This window comes from Rhamphochromis longiceps, linkage group LG1 (assembly GCF_057381845.1).
Source record: "Rhamphochromis longiceps isolate RC_006_pf linkage group LG1, R_longiceps_female_GT1.1, whole genome shotgun sequence".
NCBI lineage: Eukaryota > Metazoa > Chordata > Actinopteri > Cichliformes > Cichlidae > Rhamphochromis > Rhamphochromis longiceps.
The window spans coordinates 43,078,847-43,102,074 of record NC_140557.1 but is presented as its reverse complement, the minus strand read 5'-3'; the positions used below and the strand labels follow the sequence as shown (position 1 = coordinate 43,102,074).

Below are 23,228 nucleotides of genomic sequence, written 5' to 3'. Positions count from 1 at the left end.
TTGTTTAACATTCTGTTGATGTTCAGGTCACATCGAAATACTTGGACAGAAGATAAATTGAGCAGGTCTACTTTTTGGGATTTACTTACCTGAATAACTGAACATACATCAAGACAAAGCCCAGATGTGTTTGCGATAAAGTTACAAGTAGGGATGGGTATCGTTTAGGTTTTATCCGATACCGGTGCCAAATCGGTACTTTTGAAACGGTGCCGGTGCTTAAAGAATGGAGAACACAAAATTGGTCCAAAAACCTCTCATGTTTAGCTGTTTTCCACTTTTTCTTTGGTCATTTTAGCCTTTTTGGCCAGGGTGAAGGGAGCATCTGCCATCAAACAAGAAGACAGCCGCATGTAGCTATGATGATGTTTGCTAGTTCACCTTACATGCATTAATGTAATAACGTGGTTAGCCTACTCAACGTAAATTACACACGAACAACATTAAGCTACTCACGCAGAGAAGAACGGCTGCTGCTGCATCATCATCATCATCATTTCTGCTACACTGGCAGGGCTAGGGGCCAGGACGCTCCTCTTCAGGTTTTTTGGGGATGTTGCTCCGGGTCCGATAACAGGCACCACACCCGCAGTAGATGTGCTCGGTGTGAGGTCTCGCAGCAAGCTATCAAATACGGCGCATTTCTGGGCTTTTAACAAAACGCTATGCGTCGCCAGGTGTTTCATCAGATTCGAGGTGTTGCCTCCTTTGACAGTATCACAGTATCAGCTTAAAGCACTTGTTGCTGCTGAGTTTGCATATTTTGCTGTGAAGTACAGCCAGACTTTGACCGCTTCGCTTTGGGCATTTTTAATCTGTAGCTCTGCATAAAAGAACGTACGTACCTGGACCCGCCTACTATCCTCGGAAACGTAAAATGATTGGCTAGAAGTGTATCACAGCTCAGGAAAAAAAGCACCGAAATGTGCGCTGCTTTTCGGTCTGGTTACTACCGTTTATGTCACCGGTACCCATCCCTAGTTACAAGCCTCAGAAGAACTGAACTGACAACCACACTAAAGCAGTGAGGAAATATTAAACTGTCCATGAAAAACTGAAACAAAGTTGTGGACAGAATTATAACAAGTAACAGCCAAAGAAATGTTAAAGGTGTAATTATTGGGCATAATGGGAAAGCATATATGATTTACATAAAGGAAAAGTGGTAAACACAATTAGGATGGACAAAACAAGAATCCAGTCGAACTATACTACAAACAGAAGATGCAGTTTGAGTATCCGCTAAGGAGCACATTACACCTCAATGAGACTTGGACATGTGCTGTTTAAAGTGCCATGTACTATAGCAAGTGTAGAGAAGGGATTCCACCTACAGTACATCCTGCAGCCGTGGAGTGTTGCATTTGTTTAAAATAAAATAGATTAACATATGTGGACGCAACCAAAATGGCCACAACGGATCATCTGCTCCATCTCACACTATTCCAGCATCTTCTGTCACACCAACCATCTGCATGCACTCCCTCACTACACCCATAAACCTCTGCTGAGGTCTCCCTCTTCATCATCCTTTGTTCACCCTCCTTCCTCTGCACCAAACCATCTCAGCCTCTCTGACTCTGAGCTGTCACTCTGATGGACTCATTTCTAATTCTGTCCATCATCTGAGCATGCTCAGCTCAGTGCCACTGTCTCCAATCCATATATCAACCAAACAAATGTTTTATTGTGAAGCACTTTGTGATTTATTAATTTTCTGTGAAAAGTGCAATATAAATTAAAATTGACTTCCTTATAACTTAGATATTTAAACTCATCTGTCTTCACTCTCACTGTTAGGAAGGAAGGAAGGCTTAGGGTTTAAGTAATCAGCATCATGGGCTCATCCGATTAGAATGAGAATAAGCAGTCATCTAATCGTTCACAGGGTTCTCCTTTTATTCCCAAATCAATAAAGGAAAGACACACATGGACTGCCAATGCTCTGCTGCCGCCCCGTGTGGGAGTGAAGAAAGAGTGAGCCAAAAGTGAATGCAGTCCTTATATAATGTGTGACAGGTGAGTGCAATTAAGGACAAGCACCACACCCAATCAAAGGGGAGAGAAGTAAACAAGGTGCATCTGGTGAAGTGAGTGGGTGTGCTGGGATGTGCTAAAATCTGGATCTTTACAACAGTCACCTTTCATGTTACATATTCAGGTGGAAAACCTGTATCTCTCTCTCTAATTCACATACATGTATTCTGTCGTGCTTCTACTGACATTGTAGTCTATAGTTTCCCTCCCTTCCTCCTTACTAATCCTCTGCTCTTCCTGATTCAGGAGCTGTGCTCCATCTGTCCTCCTCTCTTTCAGTTCATCAAAGTACTCTCATATCTGAACACATGCTCTTCACCTCTAAGCACATTTTGATCTCTATCCTTAATCTGCTGCACATCCTTTCCAGCTCGTTCTCTCAAACAGTGCAAGTCATTTTCTCCTCAGTGCCAGGCCTCACATACAACTCAATTCAGTTTTATTTATATAGCACCAAATCACAACAACAATCTCCTCAAACCACTTGTAATCCTACAAATTATACAAAGAAAATGTAGAAAACCCCAAGAATCAATCTAAGCACATCGTCAGTGGGAAGCAGGCTTAGGAAAGAGGCAGCCATCTGCTGGGGGGAGGAAGACAAGACAAAAGACCTGCCGTGGAGGAGAGCCAGAGATGAATAATTAATGATTAAATGCAGAGTATAAACACGAGTGAAAAGGGGAGAAACACCCATTAATATACCTTCCAGAATCTTTTTATATACACAACAAGATGTGCTTTTCTTTCTTGACACAGAGGTTATTCACCTCTCCACAAGTGTGCTATAAAAATGAATCTTTTTACAGCCAGCAGTTAGCCCGCAGGCGTTTGACCAATGAGTCATGTACCTTTACAAACAGAAAAACCAAGGTTGCAACGAGGTCATATAAATAGTAACTATGCAACAGGGTCAAAGACCTGAAATGCAACCGTCTGAACTTTGGTTCAAAGACTTTGCAGCACTTTTGTGAGAATGAGTTTCATATTGATATCAAAGATTAACAGGACAGCATGACTGAGTTATAGCAGAACAGCAACCGGCTTCAGCTTCACATAGTAGTTCTGTTTAATAATTCAACAAAATATCACAGTGTTTCTGTTTATGGGCTTTAACGCAATCAGCGTTCAGAAAAAGAAGGCGGAGTAATGAAACATTGGACAGTCTCCTCCCCATTCACTTTGGAAAGTCTCATTTTTAGCCTTCTGCCTGCATAGCACACAGATACTCTCTCCTTTCTTCTGCCAGAGCTGGAGCATCAAAAAGTAAGTACACTATCAGTAAATATAGACGGTTTCTTGTGATTTACGTAAGTGTAACCAGCAGGTTTCTATGAAGGGGAAAGTTGTTTCACAGTTTGTTTCATGCTGTTTGCAAAAAACCCCCCAAAAAACAAAACATTTCTTTTTGTGCCACAGACTAGTTCTGAAGAGAGGGACATGTTTCATCAGAAACAAAATAAGTATTACATCTGTGCAAGTGATCCAAAGGTGTGCTGAAAATAAGACGTCTTTGCAGTCAAACAGCACTAAGAAACAAAATACTTGGGGTAGTCTGATAGAAGTAATTAAAAAGGGAAGAGGGATAAAGACATTAAAAATATGTTATGGATAAAATGAATGATTAGTACTAATAATGATTTTAAGCCCTTAAATTAGGATGATGGTGAGAGGTTAGCTGCTGAACCTTTTGAAAATCAGCAGTGATAATGAGTCAGACTGAAGCTTATCAGTGCCACATCCCATATAAATGTCTTTGAACACATTCCCAGAAAGTTGATTGCATTTTGAGAAGGAGAAATGTTTTGTCACAACCAGGTGACTTTTTCATCCTCAGCTGACCGCAGGTTTCTCCGGCCTTCATAATCATTAATCATACCAGCTGAAAAATTGTATGTAACAATCATAAAACTGACCTAATATTCAAATGTATGGTTAGAATGTGACTTGTACTCTAAAAGTGCTTTGAGTGGTCAGTAATATTAGAAACACATTATGGAGATTTATATTCAATTTTATTTTATTTATACAGCGCCAAATCACAACAAAAGTCACCTCAAGGCGCTTTATATTGTAAGGTATACACTACAATAATACATGCAGAGAAAATCCAATCATATGACCCCCTATGAGCAGCACTCTGGCAACAGTAAAGCAATATCCAGAGTGTGATTAGTGAGTGGTGGGTGGGTTCTTTTACATTTTGAAAGAAGCCAACAGAGTCTAATAAGAGATTAAATGCCGTGATTTTAGCATCTACATGGATGTTAACATCACACAATAATGATTTTATCTGAGCTGAGCACTAAATCAGATAAAAATGCTGAGAAATCAGACCAAAACTCTCTGTCAGGCCCAGGTGGATGATAGATGATTACAAATAAGACAGATTTTTGAGTTTTCCACCTAGGGTGGGCAAGGCATCAGGCTTTCAAATGAATTAAAAGTGTCTGGGTCTTTGGTTGATTAATAGGCTGGTGTGGAAAACTGCTGCCACACCGACCCCTCGGCCTGTGCTTCGAGGTTTCTGGTAGTTAGAATGACTCGGGGGTGTTGATTCATTTAAACAAACATAATCCTCCTGCTGCAACCAGGTTTCTGTAAGGCAGAGTAAATCAATTTGTTCATCAATTATCAACTCATGTACTAACAGAGACTTGGAGGAGAGAGACCTAATGTTTAATACTCCACATTTCACTGTTTTACTCTTTGGTGAAGATGTGGATACTGTATTGTTCTTTCTTTGCGATTTTTTTATGTTTAAGTTGTTTTTTTCTCACCATATTATATTTATATGCAAGGTATATATCTGGAGTTGACTGGCTCATCACATGCTTGTTCAAATAGGTCTTTACAATGAGATTTGTTCACTGTGAGCCAGACAGAGAAGTGACTTCTGACACAGCTGACACTCTTCAAAGTTGCATGGATGAAAGCAATGCTTTTAGACTGAACAGTTGTATTGCTTCATCAGTACGTTTGGTCCAGTGGGTAATCTTGGCACATGGTCTAAACTTTGTCTCTCTGACCCATACATTATATGGTTGCCTATTAAAAGAATAAATATTATTTGAAATGTTTTATTCATATAGTTTTATGATGATTCTGGTGACACCTACAAGCTGAAATATGTCAGTCAAGCACTAAAGGTGTTTTGAAACAACGTGAACACTATACAACTATTTTTTTTACTGGCTGTGGAAATAACACACACCACTATTCTCTATGTACTGCTGGTTCTTTGGATGTGTGCTCACTTTCCTCTTGGTTGACCAGAATAAATCTGTCACTGTGCTGGCTCTCTCTTATCTGCATGTAAACATGTATAAAAAACATAGTTAGTATAGTCTTGTAATCAGAATAGAATACAATAGAATACAAAATGTAACCCTCCTGTCAGTAGCACAAAAGATTAAAAGTGCAAGATAAGGAATAAAAGAGATGAAATAATGGGCATATAAAAGAAATGTACTGATAATAAATAGATGTATAGTCAATGTATGTTTGATATCAACAGGATGATATTGCTGCACTTGGCATTATATTGTACAGCTTCTATTGAGTGTTCTGAAAGAATCCCCTTACTCTGTCTTTTTCAGATATGTTTGATGCCAGGATCTTACTGTTGCTGCTCCTGTCTGGTAAATAACCTTGTTATTCAAACACATTTTGAAATGATTTTATTAATACTTAATATAATATATACAGTCCCGATCAAAAGTTGAAGACCACTTGAAAAATGGCAAAAAACCCAAAACAAACAAACAATATTTTGCATGGTTGGATCTTAACAAGGTGCCAAGTACAAGTGTGACCGTTGGGCTGTATGTGTGGTCCAACTTGTGGACGATGGGCATGTCGGGGAAGTGGACCCCAGAGTCAGTATCCTCCTCCTGATAGTCGCCCTCTACTGGCTCCTGCTGGAGGGCAGGGGCTGGGAGGGGTTGCAGGAGGATGGGCCTGGCCTCACGCAGATAGGAGAGTGGATGCCATCCGAGGGCCAAGAAACTTCACCATTGCCTGTGAGGCATCCACTATCCCCACTTTGCCCACTTAGGCATGGTGGAAAGAGGAGAGCTGGCAGGGTAGGGAAGCCAGGTGAGTGGAAGTGGCCAGCAGCTCAGGTGCAATGTCAGGGTCCCCAGAACCTGCCAGCATGTGATGGGACAGGTGATGCAGGTAGAGGGATGAAATGAACACCAAATTGGTTAGACAAGCCTGGGTAGACATGGCCCTGTGTAGCCTAGCCAGCAGGGAGTCCGTAACCTTAGTTACAGGGAGTCAATGAGCAGGGAGTTCCTGCTAGGTGTTCTAGCTCTTTCTTGGCCTTCCCAGAAAACAACACACAAATAAACACTGACTGCCCCGGCTTCAACAGATAAGCCATTAGTTTCTACATTACTGCTCGTGAACTTGCAAGACCGTGGGAACAGGGGGACGCCCGCGACATCAGAGAACTCACTGGCCTCAGGCAGCCACTGCCAGGATCCGCTGTCTGTGTGAAATGTGTGACCATGGGCAATATGCCAGGGGAATGGCTGGCTCCAGGATCCCATGTGAGCACGAAGTGTGCAACCCGCAAGACCGCAAGACAAGGCACCAGCGACTAGAATCAGTGCAGCTAAGAGCTTTTTTTTCGGGACATGGAGTAGAAGAAATCCTGGGAGGCTGCTGAGACAGGCTCCCCACCACAAAGGTAAATGGACACACACTGCTACTACACATTGAACTACACACCATACACACACTGTACATGCATGCACACTGCCAAGTGGAGATCAAACCTCAACATTGAAGTTTACCGAAAGCCCACACACACGGACCAGTACCTCCTTTTTGGCTCCCACCACCCTCTGGAACACAAACTTGGAGTAATCAGGAACCTGCAACACCAGGAAGAAAATGTTCCCTCTAAGCCAGAAGGGAAAACGAAGGAACACACACATGTGAAGTAAGCTCTTAAAATGTGGTTATCTCAATTGGGCTTTCATGAAAATAGCGAAGATGGGTAGGAAAGAAGGTTTCAATTAATTAGGGAGAAACAGAATGACAAATGGAACAACACTGTCATCCCTTATGTAGCAGGTTTATCAGAGGAACACAGCAGAGTCTTCTCCAAGGATCACATCCCAGTGCACTTCAGCCACTCTTAGACAAAAACTGGTTCATCCCAAGGACAAAACTCCCAACCACAAGCTAAACAACGCACTGTACGCTGTGCAGTGTAGTGAGGAGTGCTCAGACCTCTACATAATGCACGGCACAAAATATAAGAGCCACCTCGATGGGACAAGACTCCGCTGTACATGTCTGTCGAAAAGACAAAGGTCACTCTTTCAAGGATGCTGACGTTCACATCTTTTACAGAGAAGACAGATGGTTTGAAAGAGGAATGAAAGAGGCCATCTATGTTCACTGTGAATGATGATCCTTGAACAGAGGTGAATTTTCTGCCACCTATAATGCAGTTTTTCCCTTCCCAGGCACCTTAACCTCCTAGGACCTGGCGTCCACATATGTGCAGAGATGGGCAGTAACGCGTTACTTGTAACGCGTTACTGTAATCCGATTACTTTTTTCAAGTAACGAGTAAAGTAAGGGATTACTATTGCAAAAACGGTAATTAGATTACCGTTACTTTCCCGTAGGAACGCTGCATTACTGCGTTACTAAAACCGTGATTTTTTTGCGAGAATGTCTCATGACAGTGACGTAAGCGAGCACGACGTTGGTGACAACAGCTGTGTGCAGATCAACAGTGGATCACATATCGAGTGCAGAGAGAGTATGAGCGTGCAGCGTTTAAAGCGTGGAAGTACTGACCTTACTTTGAGTTTGATTCCATAAAAAGTGACAAAAACATTTGTGTCCGCTGTGCGTGGGAAGAAAACTTCTTTTTACAGCGAAAAAACCTAAACTTCCAACAAGCACCGAGTAGCTACGACGTGATGGGAAACTCACAGAGAAACTCACGGATTCTTCCACTGACCGCGGCACACCTGCACCAGGGTAAACCTCCGCCTACCCCACTCCTGCTTTACAGGTGAAAATAGAGCAACAGGACCGCTGAGTCTTTGACTTTATTTATTTTCTGCTGTGTTTTACTTGCATCTATTTGAAAGACTGAGTGTAAACACACAAAAAATATTTTATTTTATGTGCTGGAATGTGCAGAAAATAGGTTTAAATGTTAAATTAATTTCTTCCAGTCAGAGAATGTTGCAGATAATTACATGTTTGCTTGATGCATAAAGTTAAAAGATTAAAACTGATAAAACAAGTTTTAAAAAGAGAGACTTTTCCATTTGATTACATTTTGTATGATGGATTATGCAGAAAAAGTAGAATTGGGCTGAGAGATCTATCACTTTATCACCTCTTCAGGTTGTAAATCGTGTTTTTTAAAAGTAACTAAGTAACTAATTACTTTTTTGGGCGAGTAATCGGTAATTAGTTACTGATTACTTTTTTCAAGTAACTTGACCAACACTGATCACTACTTAGAAATGGCTGTCTGTTAGCATGGTTATGTTTTTTAAATATCAGTATATTGTGATTTATACTGATTTTTGTGTTAGAAAAGGGCTAACACCTCCCTCCATCAGGGTCATAGGGTACCTGGAGTACAGTGGCTACATTGGTACTCCTGAAGTAAGCTTACATAAGCCCTGATGAAGGCCATCAGAGTTGGCCTTCCTGAGGTGGAATTTTAAGGAACAGTCATGGGATGGAACTCTGGTAGTTCTTATGACATCACAGCTATTGCACAGTTACAGTGCAGGTTTAAATGTTACAACTGAAACATATTTTTGACTCCAGCAACAAGCAGATACACACACAGCTGAACTAGGACATTTTCATAGAGCAGTTTCTTTGAAAAAAGGGTGAGTTTTGGGGGAACTGCTTTATAAGTGACACTTACTTTTAATGCTGTAACTTTGATAGCTGATGGTAGATATTTACAGTGAGATTTTTGAGCATGCCCTACAGTACAGATGGGAAATGTACTGCTTAACTTGAATAACTTATGTCTTTGTGGGATCTTTAAAGTTCAGATGATGGAACAAGGAGATGGGGCCCATGCTCAGCCTAATGAGGGTAAGAACTTGATCTGTTATTGTACAAGAGAAACGTAATGCAGTGTTGAAGTTTCTTTTGATTAGCTGTGACTTTGCTAACTGAACTTTCATGTAGAGCAACCACTCTTGGCTGAAGGTGGTAACTGGGGAGATATGGACAACGTCTTTGAAAATGGTGTGGAACATGTTATAATATTTTTACCACGTGAAGTTGCGAGACTTTGGGAGCCAGAGCAGCTTAACAACAACAATGATCACATCAATCAGAATAATTTCTTCAACATTCGTTTTGAAATTGATGACAGCAACTCTGATGATGGACATGATGACAATAATGCTGATGATGAAAATGACCACAATTATTGCAATTATAATTTTGCGGATGATGATCAAAATGCTGACAGCAGCAACGATGAAGAAGAACGCAATGAAGCTCATCAAGATGAAAGTGACCTTGCTGCTGCTGAGGTTGACTATGAAGCCAACCCGGATGAAGGAGAAGCAGCGGAGGATCTGCTTCCTGGAGGATTTAGGAGACAGTTTAGAGAGGAAGACAGTGATGATGAGAAAAGTAATGCAAGCCAACAGTTCCACTGGTGGGATGAATTTGCTGACAGCGACTCTGAAGAACAAGACTCCCTACTTGAAGGCAATAAAGAAAGCGATGAGGGTGATGAAGATGAGAGGTGAATCCAAAAGTGACATGCCAACCGTCACTCAGAGTGACTGAATGGAACCTCTTTAATAAAAATGCATCTTCTACTCAGTTGTCTTTTGATTAAATGCGAGCACTGCAACACTCTTGTTTTTAAAAAGATATAAAACTGCTTTTGTAAAACCAAATTACTCTTGCAGAATAGACGTACCAAGGTATGGTAGTATTCTGATATTTAAACACAATCAATGTGCCATCCTACAAAAACAACTTTACAACTTTTTTTGATAAAATCAAGGACTCAGCGGGCCTGTTGCTCTATTTTCACCTGTATAGCAGGCGGATGTTTGCCCTGGTGCAGGTGTGCCGCAGCGGTCAGTGGAAGAATCCGTGAGTTTGTCTGTGAATTTCCCATTACGTGTCGTAGCGTACTGGGCGCTTGCTAGTGATGTGCAATACCACTGATTTCCTTTCCCATCCGATACCAAGTAATATTCAGGGTGGTATCGACGATACTGATCCGATACTTTGTACAAAAACTGATTTTATTTATTGTATCTCAAATTATAGCGTTATAATGATTACAGGACATCAGATTACTTGTTCTTATCACGTAATAATGCAGAGTTCATCATATAGAAATAAAAAACCTGAAGTTGTGCCTATTTGAACACGTTGCCTGCCTGCAGCACTAAAGGACTCCGTGAGAGACTCTCACCCTAGCACCACCTGTCCCTGTCCTCCTCTTCAGTCTCAACATACGCTCGTCATATTCTGTGATATGATTTACTCTGAGGTGTTTGACAAGGTTAGTGATGTTGCCACAACCATACATGCCAACCCTCCTGATTTTTCCGGGAGAATCCCACCTTTCTCCAGATTTTCCACCCGGACAACAAAATTGAAAAACCATATGGCAGAATTCATAGCGGGCCCAGCCAATTCCAGTCTCCAACAATGACGGCAGCTACTTAGTTTTATTATCACTCTTATTTCTCTTTCTGGGTCACAAAAAAACTTTTAACATATTTTCAGGTGAGGATGTAGCTGTGTAAACTTCAAATATCTGAGCCGACACATCGTCTTCAAACCCCCAAGGTCTTTCACCACTCGGGTTAAACATGATGTACAAGTCACTTTGATAACTTAAAAATGTTCTTGTTTGGCTTTTTCAGTGTTTTATTTGTTCGTGAGTAAATCGGTTTGGCTGAGATTAAAGTTATTAGATTAAATTAAATGTAACTTTATTACTCCCTCGGGAGGGTTCCCCAGGGTTTTCACACAGCTGAATAAACGTCAAACAGAAAACTGATCAAACAGAAGTGTGAGACGGTCGAGAGTTTACGCCAGCGCCCGGCAGGGCTGTGCAGAGAGGCTTAAAGGGGCGGGTGCTCAAAGTTAAAAAGGGGCACATTGAACCAGGCTGAATAACAACAACACACATTCATCAAGAATCTAATATGGGCAACAAGGCAAAGCAAACGTAGCCGATGGTTTACCTGATGGGTACAATGTTGCTGTTGAGGGGTTGCTGTGGATAGTGCTGGAGGGCAGGGCTGTGTTGATCTGAGACTGTAGACATTAAAAAGTCCACAGGAGAGATGGTAGCTGATTAAACAAGTATCATGAGATAATAACAAAATGCAAAGATTGGTGACAGCGCTTGGAACCATAAGGCAACAAAAAACTGTGAGAAATAATTTAGGCTCTGCCTGTGAATCACTCTTTGCTTCTCTTCTTCCTTCCATCATTTCATATATCACTCTCCACTTGCTGTCTATCTGAGAACAAGGCACAACTTGCTATTGCAATAAACTATAATCTAATTATCCACACCTAACAACTCTTGCACTTAATCTATAATAAAATGATGACAGAAAAATGTTATAGCCCTGCCTTTAGTAGCCTCACACAGCTCCTGCTGTTTCCTCCTCATGTCCTTACCAGCCATGTCTGCACAATGTTATATCATGAGTAATATATTTTTTAAAAATCCATATACATAAAACACACACATGCACGCACACACAGTGACATTTTAGACCTTCTTCAGAATACTGTATATACTATGGGCATCATGGTGCTGATCCAGAATCCTTACATTATTATTTATTACTAGAGCTACAATAATAAAGCAATGAGGAGGGGGAAGTAATAAATATGAAATAATGTCATTATGATGATTCCATTTGTTTCACTATCCACTCTGTGCAGGGGCAAAGCTTATTACATTTTTGAACTGTAGAGATACAAAAATTTTACTGCTGTAAAATCCAAATTTTGTCTTATTTAAAATATAAATCTAATATAATCTGCTTCTTAATGTATGTTCTTTAAAATACAGCGTGTGTTTTTAATATATTATAATTATAATAATGCATAATTGTGAACATGCATATTAGATCGTTTTTTAGTGAAATATAATCCTTCCAGAAAGGCAGGAAAAGCCCGGAAACTTACTTTAAAACTAAATATGTTTCTAAATACTTTAAAACTAAATATGTTCCCTAAAACGGTGACAGAGCTACAGACCCATGACAGCCTTACACAGGTAGCCAGCAGCTGTGAGCAGCACTACCTGTGCAGTTAATAAAAGGACAGGTAATGTTTGTCGCGCTGTTGCACACACAGCACGCTCGTTTGTTTCAGTTAGTCAGTTGCAACAAGACAGCTTACCAACGTGTACGTAATAAGCTAATACTCCTGTGTGCTACACACTACAGTGTGCGCTGTACACCTACTTACTGGTTTTGTCGCATCAATCTGTCTCTGAGTTAACTTGTGTTTCTCCTACAGCTCCGGACCGGAAAAAATGCGCGTGCTCTTTGTAAGCTCGTTCCCGGCTCGTAACCAGCGCGTTCTGCCGTCAAGGGCGATCATTGGTTAAATGTGATCATGTGACTGATGCAAGCCAGATCCTTTTATTTAGCAAAACTGTGATTAATAGTTAAATATTATTGTTGAGGGGCACAGACAGGACTCCGCACGCACACACACATTAAAAAAAAATAATTTTTTTTTTTTAAAGTTGCCTCAACAAAAGGGCACCTTGGTCACCCATCAGGAAAGGGGCGGGTGCTCAAGCCCCTCTAGCCCCCCCCTGCACGTGCCTGGTGCCCGGTTATATTTTAGAGAGCAAGGAGCAGACGGCAGTTTGACTCCACCGAGGGCGCTCGTGACGTACTACCCGGCTTTCTTTAGACCGCGAAGGCCGGTCCTCAGGTGGAAGCAGCCTCTGAATTTGGACACCCGCGCTGTTTCCGGGCCGGCCAATAATAACGGTGACATTTAACGTATTTTATCCGATAAATAAACACTGTAAAATATATTTATCCTCCCAAACAGCCCTTTTGAATGTCTCCCTAATTCTGAGGTCTCAAGGTTGGCAAGTATGTCCACAACACCTCACTTTTTTGCCACATGGATCGCAAACCACGTCTCAGCTTTTTGTGGAGGTAAAATACGTCCGCACAATTACGCTCAGCCATTGTTGTGAGTGCGCACGCCAAGGGGCTGCGAGCCATTTATACAGACGTATTTCGCACATGAAATAAATAGAGGAATAAACCTGAGCTTCCTCCTGCACTTGGGTCAAATATGGACACGCCTTTGTCCTCATGAAAGTTTACCTTCACTCAGACCCATGCCCTGGTGTTCCTACCATGCCAAAATATAGAAAACTGTCAGGTAATGAGTTGGAATAAAGTTGAATAAAACCTTGAAACACAGAGATGGATGATATTTTATACTTGTTGCTTTATAAACAGTCAAAGCAAACGGGGTCATTTTTGAGCCCAGAGGACAACAGATGTGATTATTTGCTGCCAGTAAAAAGCTTGAAGTAGTTCAAAAACAGCTTTCTAAATTAACTTTGACATAAACCTGTCTGTGATCATCTGTTAAAGCATCTGACTCTGGTTGTGAAACGATCCTCACGATAACTGATGATTTATTTTTTACCCAAAAACAAAGAAAAAAATCATTTTTATGAGGTTTTTATCAGATTTAAATTTGAAATGGAATAAAAAAAATGTTTAAAAATGTTTGAATTAAGTCTTAATTAAAAGTGGGGGAAAATCCACTTCATATTAATTAAGTATCAATCAAACTAGATGGGGACATTTTTGACCCCTGAGGACCACAGGTGTGATTACGTGCTGCCATTTAAAAAATTTAAATGGTTCAAAAAAAATTCTCACTAAAGTTCAACATACAGCACTCTGTAGTTAGTCAGATAGTCAAAATTATCTAAACAATTAAATATTTAATTTTCTCAATTTGTTTTCGCTAAAAAACAGGGTGTGGTTTTTGTAAAGAAGGTCTGGTGGCCCTAAAATGTAAAATGTTGAGTAAATTTTGTGTTAATGTGTTGGTCTTAAGTAAAACTAAGGTGTAACACTGAATTGATTGACAATTTATACTTTATACTTTAAAAAACAGTCAAATGAAGTGGGGACATTTTTGACCCCTGAGGAGCAAAGCTGTATGGAAATCGGGAGGACATTATGAGGGTTAAACTGACCACTAACCCTCCTCCAAAACAGAAGTCAAAGTTCCAAACATGAATTCAGCAATGAGTAGCTCCAGCGTTATTGTTGATCACTTTAAAAACTCGATGCGCCATGCTTGATGCAAGCGTTTCTATGAAGTGAGTGGGAAAATTTCTCCAAGTGGTGAAATGATAAATGGCCTGCATTTATATAGCGCTTTACTAGTCCCTAAGGACCCCAAAGCACTTTACACATCCAGTCATTCCCATATACATTGTAGCCACAGCTGCCCTGGGGCGCACTGACAGAGGCGAGGCTGCCGGACACTGGTGCCACCGGGCCCTCTGACCACCACCAGTAGGCAAACATAGTATCTTGCCCAAGGACATTTGGCATGCAGCCAGGAGGCAGCCTAACCCTTCCCCGGAGGCATCTTCCTTGGGGGGCTCAACCCGGGGTAGCGGTCACGTCCGGTTGAGGGCTCTGTTGGCTCTCAGGTGACTGTTTCCTCGCGGCTGCGTGCAGCGGGGCTAGGGGAGGGTCTGTGCTGACGGACGTGGGTTACTGACCTGGCAACCTGGCTGCCCCTGGGTGGGTCCGGGATGGGCGTGAGGTTTTGGGGGCGCTCCGTCTCTGGGCTGGGGCCCGGGCCGGGCCTCGGGGGCTCGGGTCCTGGTTGGTGTGTTGCCGGGGTTGTGGGCGGGTGGGTGCATGGGGGCCCGGCCCTGGAGCAGGGTGCCGCCGGTGCATCGAGCCGCCTGGGGGGCTCTTCAACTGGTGGGGGGGATGGTCACATCTTGCAGGAGCTTTCTTCTCTCAGGAACTCTCTGCAGGAGGGGGAGATACAGGAGAGGTGGAGGAAGATCTCAGCCTGGGCGTTTACCGTCTTATGTTGTCTGGAAGATGTGTGGTTGGTGGGGTGGGTGCAGTTTTCTCTGTGGTGGGGTTGGGTGGAATGTCCAGGGCTCTGTGGAGCCGGGGGGCGCTACTGCACTGGGCCCCGGTCTGATGGGCCTGGGCCCCCCTTCCCTGGCGGGTCGCGGAGGGTGGGAGTGCCTACTGGGGTCAGCGGGGGAGCTGGCCCCAGGGAGGGGTTACCTGCCCCTCCCTTCCTTCCCTCCCCATCTCCAGCTGCCTCCCTCTTCCCGCTCCTCCACAACCACCCACACATGCAGGGCCTTGGAGTAGGGGTATGTCACCAGGGTGCAGAGGAGGCTACCCCCCCCCCCCCCCCCCCTGTCCCCTTCTGGCTGCCTCTGCCTCAATTTTATCCCACAACTTAGACATTCACATTATTCACACTCTCATTACACATACATATAGGATCTTGGGGGTGGGCACAATCACGGAGTCCAAATCACCATCAGGGTGTATACCTCACCCCTGACGTCGTTGCCCACCTCTCAATTTTAAATACACTTAGTCATTGAGGGTTAGCAGGAGGGACTATGCGCTTACCTGCTGCTCCTTGGCAGGTAGCTCCATGCCCTCCTGGGTTTTAATTGCACCTTAGAACACATATGCATCAACACTACAATGAGCGGGTGGAGGGAGGTTTGGAGTCTTCTCCCACCCCCATTCTCTGCGACCTGCTGGAGCGGGGGGGCTAGGAGGAGGAGTTGGCCGTCCGACTGCGGTCTGGGGTGTGGGGCCTCCCTGCTGCTGCGGAGTCGGGGTGGTCTGCCTCTCCCCACCGCAGGGAAAAGGGTAACACCACCTGGGTCTGGGTGCAATTCCCCCCTCCAGGGGCAAGGGTACCTAGACCCGGTTTGTAGAGTACGCTTGGGGAGTGTGATTGTGTGTACAGCGTCTCTTTATGTCTGTCTCCACGTTGGTTGAGTGTGGAGTGAGTGCATATGAGAGCATGAGGGTGGGAATGGATGTTTGTGTCTGTGTGTGCCTGTATGTCTGTGTCTATATGTCAGGTTGGGTATCAGACGCCACCTCTCTGGGGACACCTCAGGCCCTCCAAGGTTTGGAGGCCTATCTCCACCCACCACCACTTCCCCTGCCGGTGGCGGACTCCCTCAGGTGTCGGTGTGTTGGTGGTTCTTTGTGTCTGGGGGTGGGCGTCCGGGTGCACACCGGCTCACTCCTTGGCGGCCGCTTGTCGGGGCCTGGGGCCTGGGGCTCGCTCGGGCCCCTTTGGAGGTGGGGTGCCCCCAGCCTCTCGGCCTAGGGCTCGGTCACTCAGGCGCAGCTGGGGGCCGGCGGAGCTCACGGGCGCGTCACTGCAACTCCCCCTGACTTCTGCTCCGCGGCTGCTGGGCGAGCCCTCATCTGGGACTCTCCTCAGCTCTTACTGGGACAGTGGCGCGGCTGCCCCTCTGTTGGTCTTCCATGGTCTCTTGTGTTCTGGGGGCCTCTGGATGTCTGGAGTTTTGATCTCCTCCATACCCGCTTCACACCCTGGAGGACGGGGCTGTGGCCCCCCCACACTCCCTAGCAGATCATTACATGGAGAAACCGTTGGAATGCAAGCATGCTGATCCACACAGGTATGCACACATGGGTATTCACAGACGCGGACTAAAGCTTTCTTGGCTGCTGCCTCAAAGCACACTGTGCGCTGTCTATCTTGCGTGCTGCACAATATCGTTTATTACTTAGTAAATACTGATATCTATGACTAGCTAGTTTATTGTGATGGTGCTTTGTTTTCTCTATTATTATGTTGCTCTTTGTTGTTTGCTGTCTCCTCTGTTTGTTTTTGTTTGTTTGTTTTTTTTTTTTGTTTTTTTTCTCCATACAGGTGACCCAGGAGTTTTTTTTTTTTTTTTTTTCTCTCTCTTCCCCCCCCTTCTCACCGTCTCTTCTCCCCTTTGGTTTTCTTTCTTTCTCTCCCCCTCTCTCTCTCATTCATTCCCCCTGTCCTATTTATTAAAAAAAAAAAAAAAAAAAAAAAAAAAATGACAAAGGATGAACTGAAGCTCTGCCATCACGTAATGTCGCATACTGCTGTTTCTGATGTCATTTAAAAGAAAAAAAAAAAAAAAAAAAAAAAAAAAGGAGGCAGCCTGGGATCAAACCACCAACCTTGTGATTAGTGGCTGACCTGCTCTGCCACCTGAGCTACAGCCACCCATAGCTGAAGACAACTGCATGAAGGGCATCTACTGTCTGGAACTGTTGTCCATTTTTGTAAATTTGAAAACATCTCAGGTGGGATCTGCTTGTCATGTCAGTAACATTGGAAACCATCAGCACCATCGAGGTTTAATTTTTTTCTCATCAGAGTAAAACTTTCTTCCACCTTTCAATGTCCCATGTTTGGTGGTCTCTTGCAAAGTGCAAAACAGAGACGTTTTAGTTTGAAGACGTTTTTTGTTTTTAAAGCCCTTCAGTCTCAGATGTCGTCTGATGGTTATGCGATTGCGGTTGGCACCAGTAAAAGCCTTAATTTGGGTCAAGGATTGTCCAGTGTCTTGACGGACAGCCAGTTGGATCCTCTGGTTCAGTGCTTGTGACATTTCTTTGGGTCTTGCCACTTGATTTTTTTTGTTCCATAACCCTCAGGATCATCTAAGAAATTCCAAATGACTTTCTTACTGTGTCCCACCTCAGCAGCGATGGCGTGCTGTGAGAGACTTATGCAGTTCAACAACCCAACCACATTCAAAAAGGGAAAGTTTTTTTTGCCTTTGCCGTCAGAACATCATGACAGTTTGACTACCTGACAGAAAATGACAATGAATTGACATTTTTACACAGATATGGCCTTTTAAAGGCATGTGGTCCTAAACTTTTGATCAGCTGTAAAACAGCCTGTTTCAGTTTAAGCGTTATTTTAAATCAATTGCATGCTCAAAAAAATGTTTTGTCTCACTCGCATTTTGTCTTGTTCCATGTTGAAGCTCTACTTGGAACCTTGTTAAGCTCCAACCATGCAAAATATCATTTTTTAAGTGGTCTATATCTAACGTTGTTATACTGTCAACACCTGCAGGGGCAAGAGCATTCATGATCCACAACACCCAGCACAACCTGTGTCTGGAAGATTCAGCAGATACAGGTGAAGTCCAATTGAAGACATGCAACCTAGACTCTGAATATCAGCAGTGGATCTGGATCAGTCGGGACATGCTGATGTGTGTCGCATCATCTAGGTGTCTGTCAGCCCAGCACGAAGGGCCAGTGCACACCCAGGATTGCCATGAACCCGAGGTGGATGCTGCTTGGTTAATATGGGACTGTGACCGGGACCAACTGATCAGTAGAAAGCTATCAATGCTTCTGTCACACAATGGCCAGCATGCGATCCTCGTACAACACAGCAAACACCCAAAGTGGAGATCTCTGGATCAGGGGGACATCTGCCAGGAAAGATTCAGTAAGACTCAGTAGTTATTGAACAGAAAGCAGCTTTTCTGTTCTTTGCACACTTTTCACACTGAAGCAGGATTTATGGTCCACCAAAGACAGCGGGTTCACTGCCCACTTTAGTCCAGGGCCTGCCTGTAGGCCTGCAGTCTGCCTCTGTTGTCAGATGGAGGCAGTGTACAAAGTGTGTGTAACAGCTGGTCTGCAGGCCACTGTTGCTCTTTTAGATTTTGGTCTGTCAGCCGGCAGCAGAGAAGTTCTAACACACAAAGAGAGTTAAAAACAATGAAAATGTCCACCGCAGCCACTGTGCTTCTTTATGTTGGACTTTTGTAGTTTAGTGAACTCTGCTATCACTCTTTCCTCTATTCTGACTCACTTATTAACCAGTCTACATTTGGCAGATGCTTATGTCATACGCTTCCAACAACATGCAGTCAGGATATTGGATGACTGCACGGGAATGTATCTAGGGTGGGTGGAACCCCCACCATTCGACTGAAAACATGTACGCGGACACACCGTAAATCCTGCTTTAGCAATACGCAACACGTTCACATATAAGTAGAAAAGGAACTCGGACAAATTTAAAGTGAAAGTGCAATAATGTGATTTCATGAAAATATATTGAAGTAGTCAAAAAGTAGTTAATATTATTAAGTATTCTATTAAAGTGTTCATTTATCACTTTAATTCTTCAGCTGAAAAAGGTGGAGCTCATTTAAACGTCAGTGAATTTCTTTCACTAATCTTGTCTAAATCAAACTTGTCCATACTATTGTGCTTATTAGTGACCTGTGTTTTTTGATTGCAATAAAGATAGAAAAGCAAAGAAAACTCATTGCAGAACATTCTTGTCATGAGAGACTGTGAGTCAGCTAGCAGTTAGAAAGCTGGATCCACATAACGTACTTTGTATGTGTCAAAGTATCCTTGGGCACGATACAGAATCCCAAGTTGTCCTGATATATCCACTGGAGTGTGAGTGTTAGATCAAAGTGTATAGATAAGAGCTGTATGAATGTGTGTGTGATCGTGTGGATGAGACTTGTGTTAGAAAGTGCTTTGAGGAGGTCAGGTCACAGTGACCTGAATCTTTGGCCAACAAAATCTTTACAGTTTATCACTAAGGAACTCAAAATATATTACATTCAGAAGAGTATGTTTAATGAACAGCACATGTAAATGTTAAATGGACTAATTCTTGTATAGCGCTTTTCTACTCTCCCAGAGCACAGAAAGCGTCCAACATGCCAAATTCACCCAATCACGCAAGCACTTTTCTTCTAAGCTTTTTAGTGCTTCCTAACATGCGTACACATTTATAATGCGATGGATGCATCCGAGAGCAACTTGGGGTTAGTATCTTGCCCAGTGATACTCTGCATGCATACTTGGCAGTAGAGGACCTGCTCTCCTGCCACTTCATCATTACTGGTACAGAGACAAATTTAAGAGCTGATACTGAAATCCTCAGTTTGCTACATTTGTGTTTGACAATCAAAGCTTCTGTGGGGTCTGTCTGTGTGTCCTCTTAAGGACATCGGAGAGCTTCTGACGATTTGACGTACGAGGATGAAGCACAAACAGGAGAGCTGACAGCTATGACAAAGGAACAAAGAGAGTATCTACGTTGGTTCTACCGCACAGAGGACCGTAAGTGCTGCTCCTGCTAGAATACTTGATCCAAATGGATGTGTAACATGAAATACTTGGTAATTTGGATAGTCTGCAATATTTTTTTTTCCTGAGACATAGTATGCTGTGTGAAGTAGCATAACATAAGCAGCATGAGAGGTGATAGGAAGACAGCATCTGCAGACTGTTCAAGTTTCCTTTAAGTGTTCTTTATTTTCTGGCGTTGCCTTTCAACAATTGTTTCACAAAAACATAAGAACCTGTCAAAATCTCACCTGCTTTATACAGAATTCTACTCACACCTGGATCTCATTAACCTCTACCATTGGGAAAACAGGATAGACTAAGCAACACAACACAGTCTAGACAAAGAAACAGGAATAAAATGATTTTTCCACTTAACTCATTCACCCAACTAAACAGTTTGAAAAGTCAATCTCTTCACTTAATCTGACTCGTGAGGTTATTTTAAATGAAATAAACAATTTTACACAAAAGAAACACCTCTTCATTTGGTTACACCCAATTGACATAATCAGTGACATCATATCCTATAAAATCAGGAAGTACTGTTTTACACATAGGACCTGCTCAAAGGAACACACAATGGTAAGTATAACCAAGCTACATAAACAAATGAAAGATTCAAATCAATTAATGATGAAGTGAATATAACCAATGCTACCACAAACAGACCCGGGATAGTATGTAGAGCCAAGGTTGCATGTGCTGTGTTTACATTAAAGTAGTGATGGGTAGATGAGGCCTCGTGAAGCCTTTCAGCACATTCCCCAAACTGTATCTGTGTCGACACAGTGTTGCTGTTTTGCTCCACACCGACACCTGCTGGACCTTAAATATCATTGCAGGCACCTTACTTGAGACTCAACAGACACTGATTCAATGACCTAGTCATACTTGTACACACTGTAAGCTATTGTACTTTCCATGGAATCATTTTATATCTTTTACATTGCAACTATTGCAGACATCTTTAAAATATATTGTGAATGACATTAAGTGAAAATTAAAATGACAGTATTGTGAATGTAATATTACCCATTTAAATGTAATTGATTCAGAGTTTATTATAAGTTTTTATTCAGAAAAATTCGGCATCTTTTAAACACAGCTGTATCGATCACGTGACTTTTTCTTAAAGCGACGCACGCACCGATACAGGTTTCACTCTGTGAGCTTGAGACATGCGTCGGTGCGTCAGTGTTGCTGGACCCATCACTACATTAAAGCATTATGATAGACTATAAGATATCAGAACACAAAATAACAATATATGCAAGTGACAAATGGCAAATGAATTCTGTCCCAGCCACTTTGCCACATGCTGAAAGCTTTTCCATATAGAAAACGGAAACTTGTCGGGGGGGAAAAGCTAAATGATAAAGCTCAGAGCAAGAATTCTGCTCAGCAGTTTCTCAGCTTCATGCTGGTGAACCAGACCACAAGGGTCTTGGCACTGGTTCATTTTCATTACTCATTAGGCTGTCAGGGGGAGTAGCTGTGAACAGCTCGGACTGTTAATTTACACATTTGGCAAAAACGTTGATGCCACATATTTTAGTAAGAAAGCGAGCATTCAAAAATCCAGAGAAATTCGCTGACTAAAAGGTTAGTGTTGTTATGTTGTAATGCTGTCATGTAGAAAATACTGTTATGTCAAATTTTTACATGTTCTAATCAGGGAAACATCTCACATCTGTAGATACGCATTTGTTTTGAGGCTAATATTCTACAGATTATCAAAAATAAAAAGTTGGGAAATACTGACAAGCCCTTATTTAACTCTTGTTTGTGTGTGTGTGTTACTGATTCTGCAGTGTGCATATGATATTCTCATATGAAAGAGGGCAGGGAGGTTTTCAGGTTTTAATTATCCTCGTGTTGCAGCAACCACATGGACATTTGTACTGCTGGGACTGGCCTTTGTCTGCCTTCTTGTTGGTTTTCTTCTCCTGGGAATGGGAGCCATGGCAAATAAGTATGACCCGAAGTTGTTTGACTGCTATTTTGAGAGCGAACATACTGTATATTATATTAAAGGTTTCTGTACTAACTCAAACAGGAGCAGGAAGAAGATAGCCGAGTACAAGGCTGCAACATCTCTGCTTCAGAAAAATGAAGATCAGGAGCTGCTCAAAGAAAAGAGCACACACCCAGCATCAGACATGCCACTGCAGGGAAACAAGCCTCACATGTCCAACAGTGACACAAGTGAGCAGAGCAATGCAGGAAATATTGTGGTCACATGGAAAGATGGCAACACCTCCTGCCTGTACCCAGATCCTGCGGTGGAAGAGAAACAGGAGGAAGAGAGGAAAGAGAAAATAACAGCTGCTGAGCTCGACTCTCCAGATGAAGTGAAGATTATGAGCTGAAGAGGTCACAGTGAATACCAGCGGCAGTGTTTGCTTTAATAATTGATCATAATTTTCTGATTATTCTTATTTTCATGACTTCAGAGTGAAATTTTATGAAACGCTCAAATGATCAGAAAACAGTTCTCTTTTTTATTCATTCCTAATAAAGCTCATAACAGTTTACATTACAGTTTCAGTGGGTGGTTGCGCTCATAAAATGTGTCCACGTGGGAACAAAAGTTGTATAAAAATGGTTCCCTGTAAAGGTATTCTATAAAAACAGTTTCTGGATGTAAGTTCAGATCTGCTTATGTGTGCTTCCCCCAATGGGCTTCGCCATTGTTAGTTTTGGGGTGGCTAAAGGAGGCAGCTCTGCCCCTGCTGATGGTTCAGTTTCTAGGGCTCCTCTTGTGGTGTTGATGATGATTTCTGGTTTGATGGGCTGTAAAGTTGCTTTCAATAAGGTTCTGTCCACAGGGAGTCTGACAAATAGACACCGAATGTTCTAGTCTTCCTCCATCCTGTGTTGTGAACTGAAATGGGAAAAACTTAATGAGATTTGAGTACTTTTGTGTGTTGTGCTGATGCCTCAGATATTATTGCATCACAATAAATCACTTGCTTTGATCTT

General features: G+C 42.6%; 2 protein-coding genes and 1 long non-coding RNA gene across 3 annotated transcripts in view; 2 read left to right on the top strand and 1 right to left on the bottom strand.

Moving 5' to 3' along the window:
- Window positions 1–12,630, bottom strand: part of LOC146679292 (uncharacterized) — a 13,911-nt gene extending 1,281 nt beyond the window's left edge. The window contains exons 1-2 of the long non-coding RNA XR_014912142.1: window positions 12,517–12,630; window positions 11,271–11,343 (exon numbers count right to left, since the gene is read on the bottom strand). This is a non-coding gene — a long non-coding RNA (uncharacterized LOC146679292). The remainder of the gene's footprint in view (window positions 1–11,270; window positions 11,344–12,516) is intronic.
- LOC146679290 (uncharacterized) lies at window positions 115–23,228 on the top strand. The gene is made up of 6 exons (XM_085410145.1): window positions 115–3,303; window positions 5,637–5,678; window positions 18,208–18,591; window positions 20,121–20,237; window positions 22,128–22,218; window positions 22,303–23,228. The coding sequence occupies exons 2-6, from the start codon at window positions 5,639–5,641 to the stop codon at window positions 22,613–22,615; spliced, it is 945 nt and encodes a 314-aa protein (XP_085266271.1). The 5' UTR covers window positions 115–3,303; window positions 5,637–5,638; the 3' UTR covers window positions 22,616–23,228.
- LOC146679291 (uncharacterized) lies at window positions 5,685–17,181 on the top strand. Its single transcript, XM_085410167.1, has 2 exons — window positions 5,685–9,135; window positions 9,232–17,181. The coding sequence occupies exons 1-2, from the start codon at window positions 9,033–9,035 to the stop codon at window positions 9,804–9,806; spliced, it is 678 nt and encodes a 225-aa protein (XP_085266293.1). The 5' UTR covers window positions 5,685–9,032; the 3' UTR covers window positions 9,807–17,181.

Coding starts and splice junctions, on each gene's coding strand:
- LOC146679290 (XM_085410145.1), top strand. CDS start 5,639: ATGTTTGATGCCAGGATCTTACTGTTGCTGCTCCTGTCTG. Junction 5,679..18,207: donor ACTGTTGCTGCTCCTGTCTG/GTAAATAACCTT, acceptor CAACACCTGCAG/GGGCAAGAGCATTCATGATC. Junction 20,238..22,127: donor GTTCTACCGCACAGAGGACC/GTAAGTGCTGCT, acceptor CTCGTGTTGCAG/CAACCACATGGACATTTGTA.
- LOC146679291 (XM_085410167.1), top strand. CDS start 9,033: ATGGGAAATGTACTGCTTAACTTGAATAACTTATGTCTTTGTGGGATC. Junction 9,136..9,231: donor CCATGCTCAGCCTAATGAGG/GTAAGAACTTGA, acceptor ACTTTCATGTAG/AGCAACCACTCTTGGCTGAA.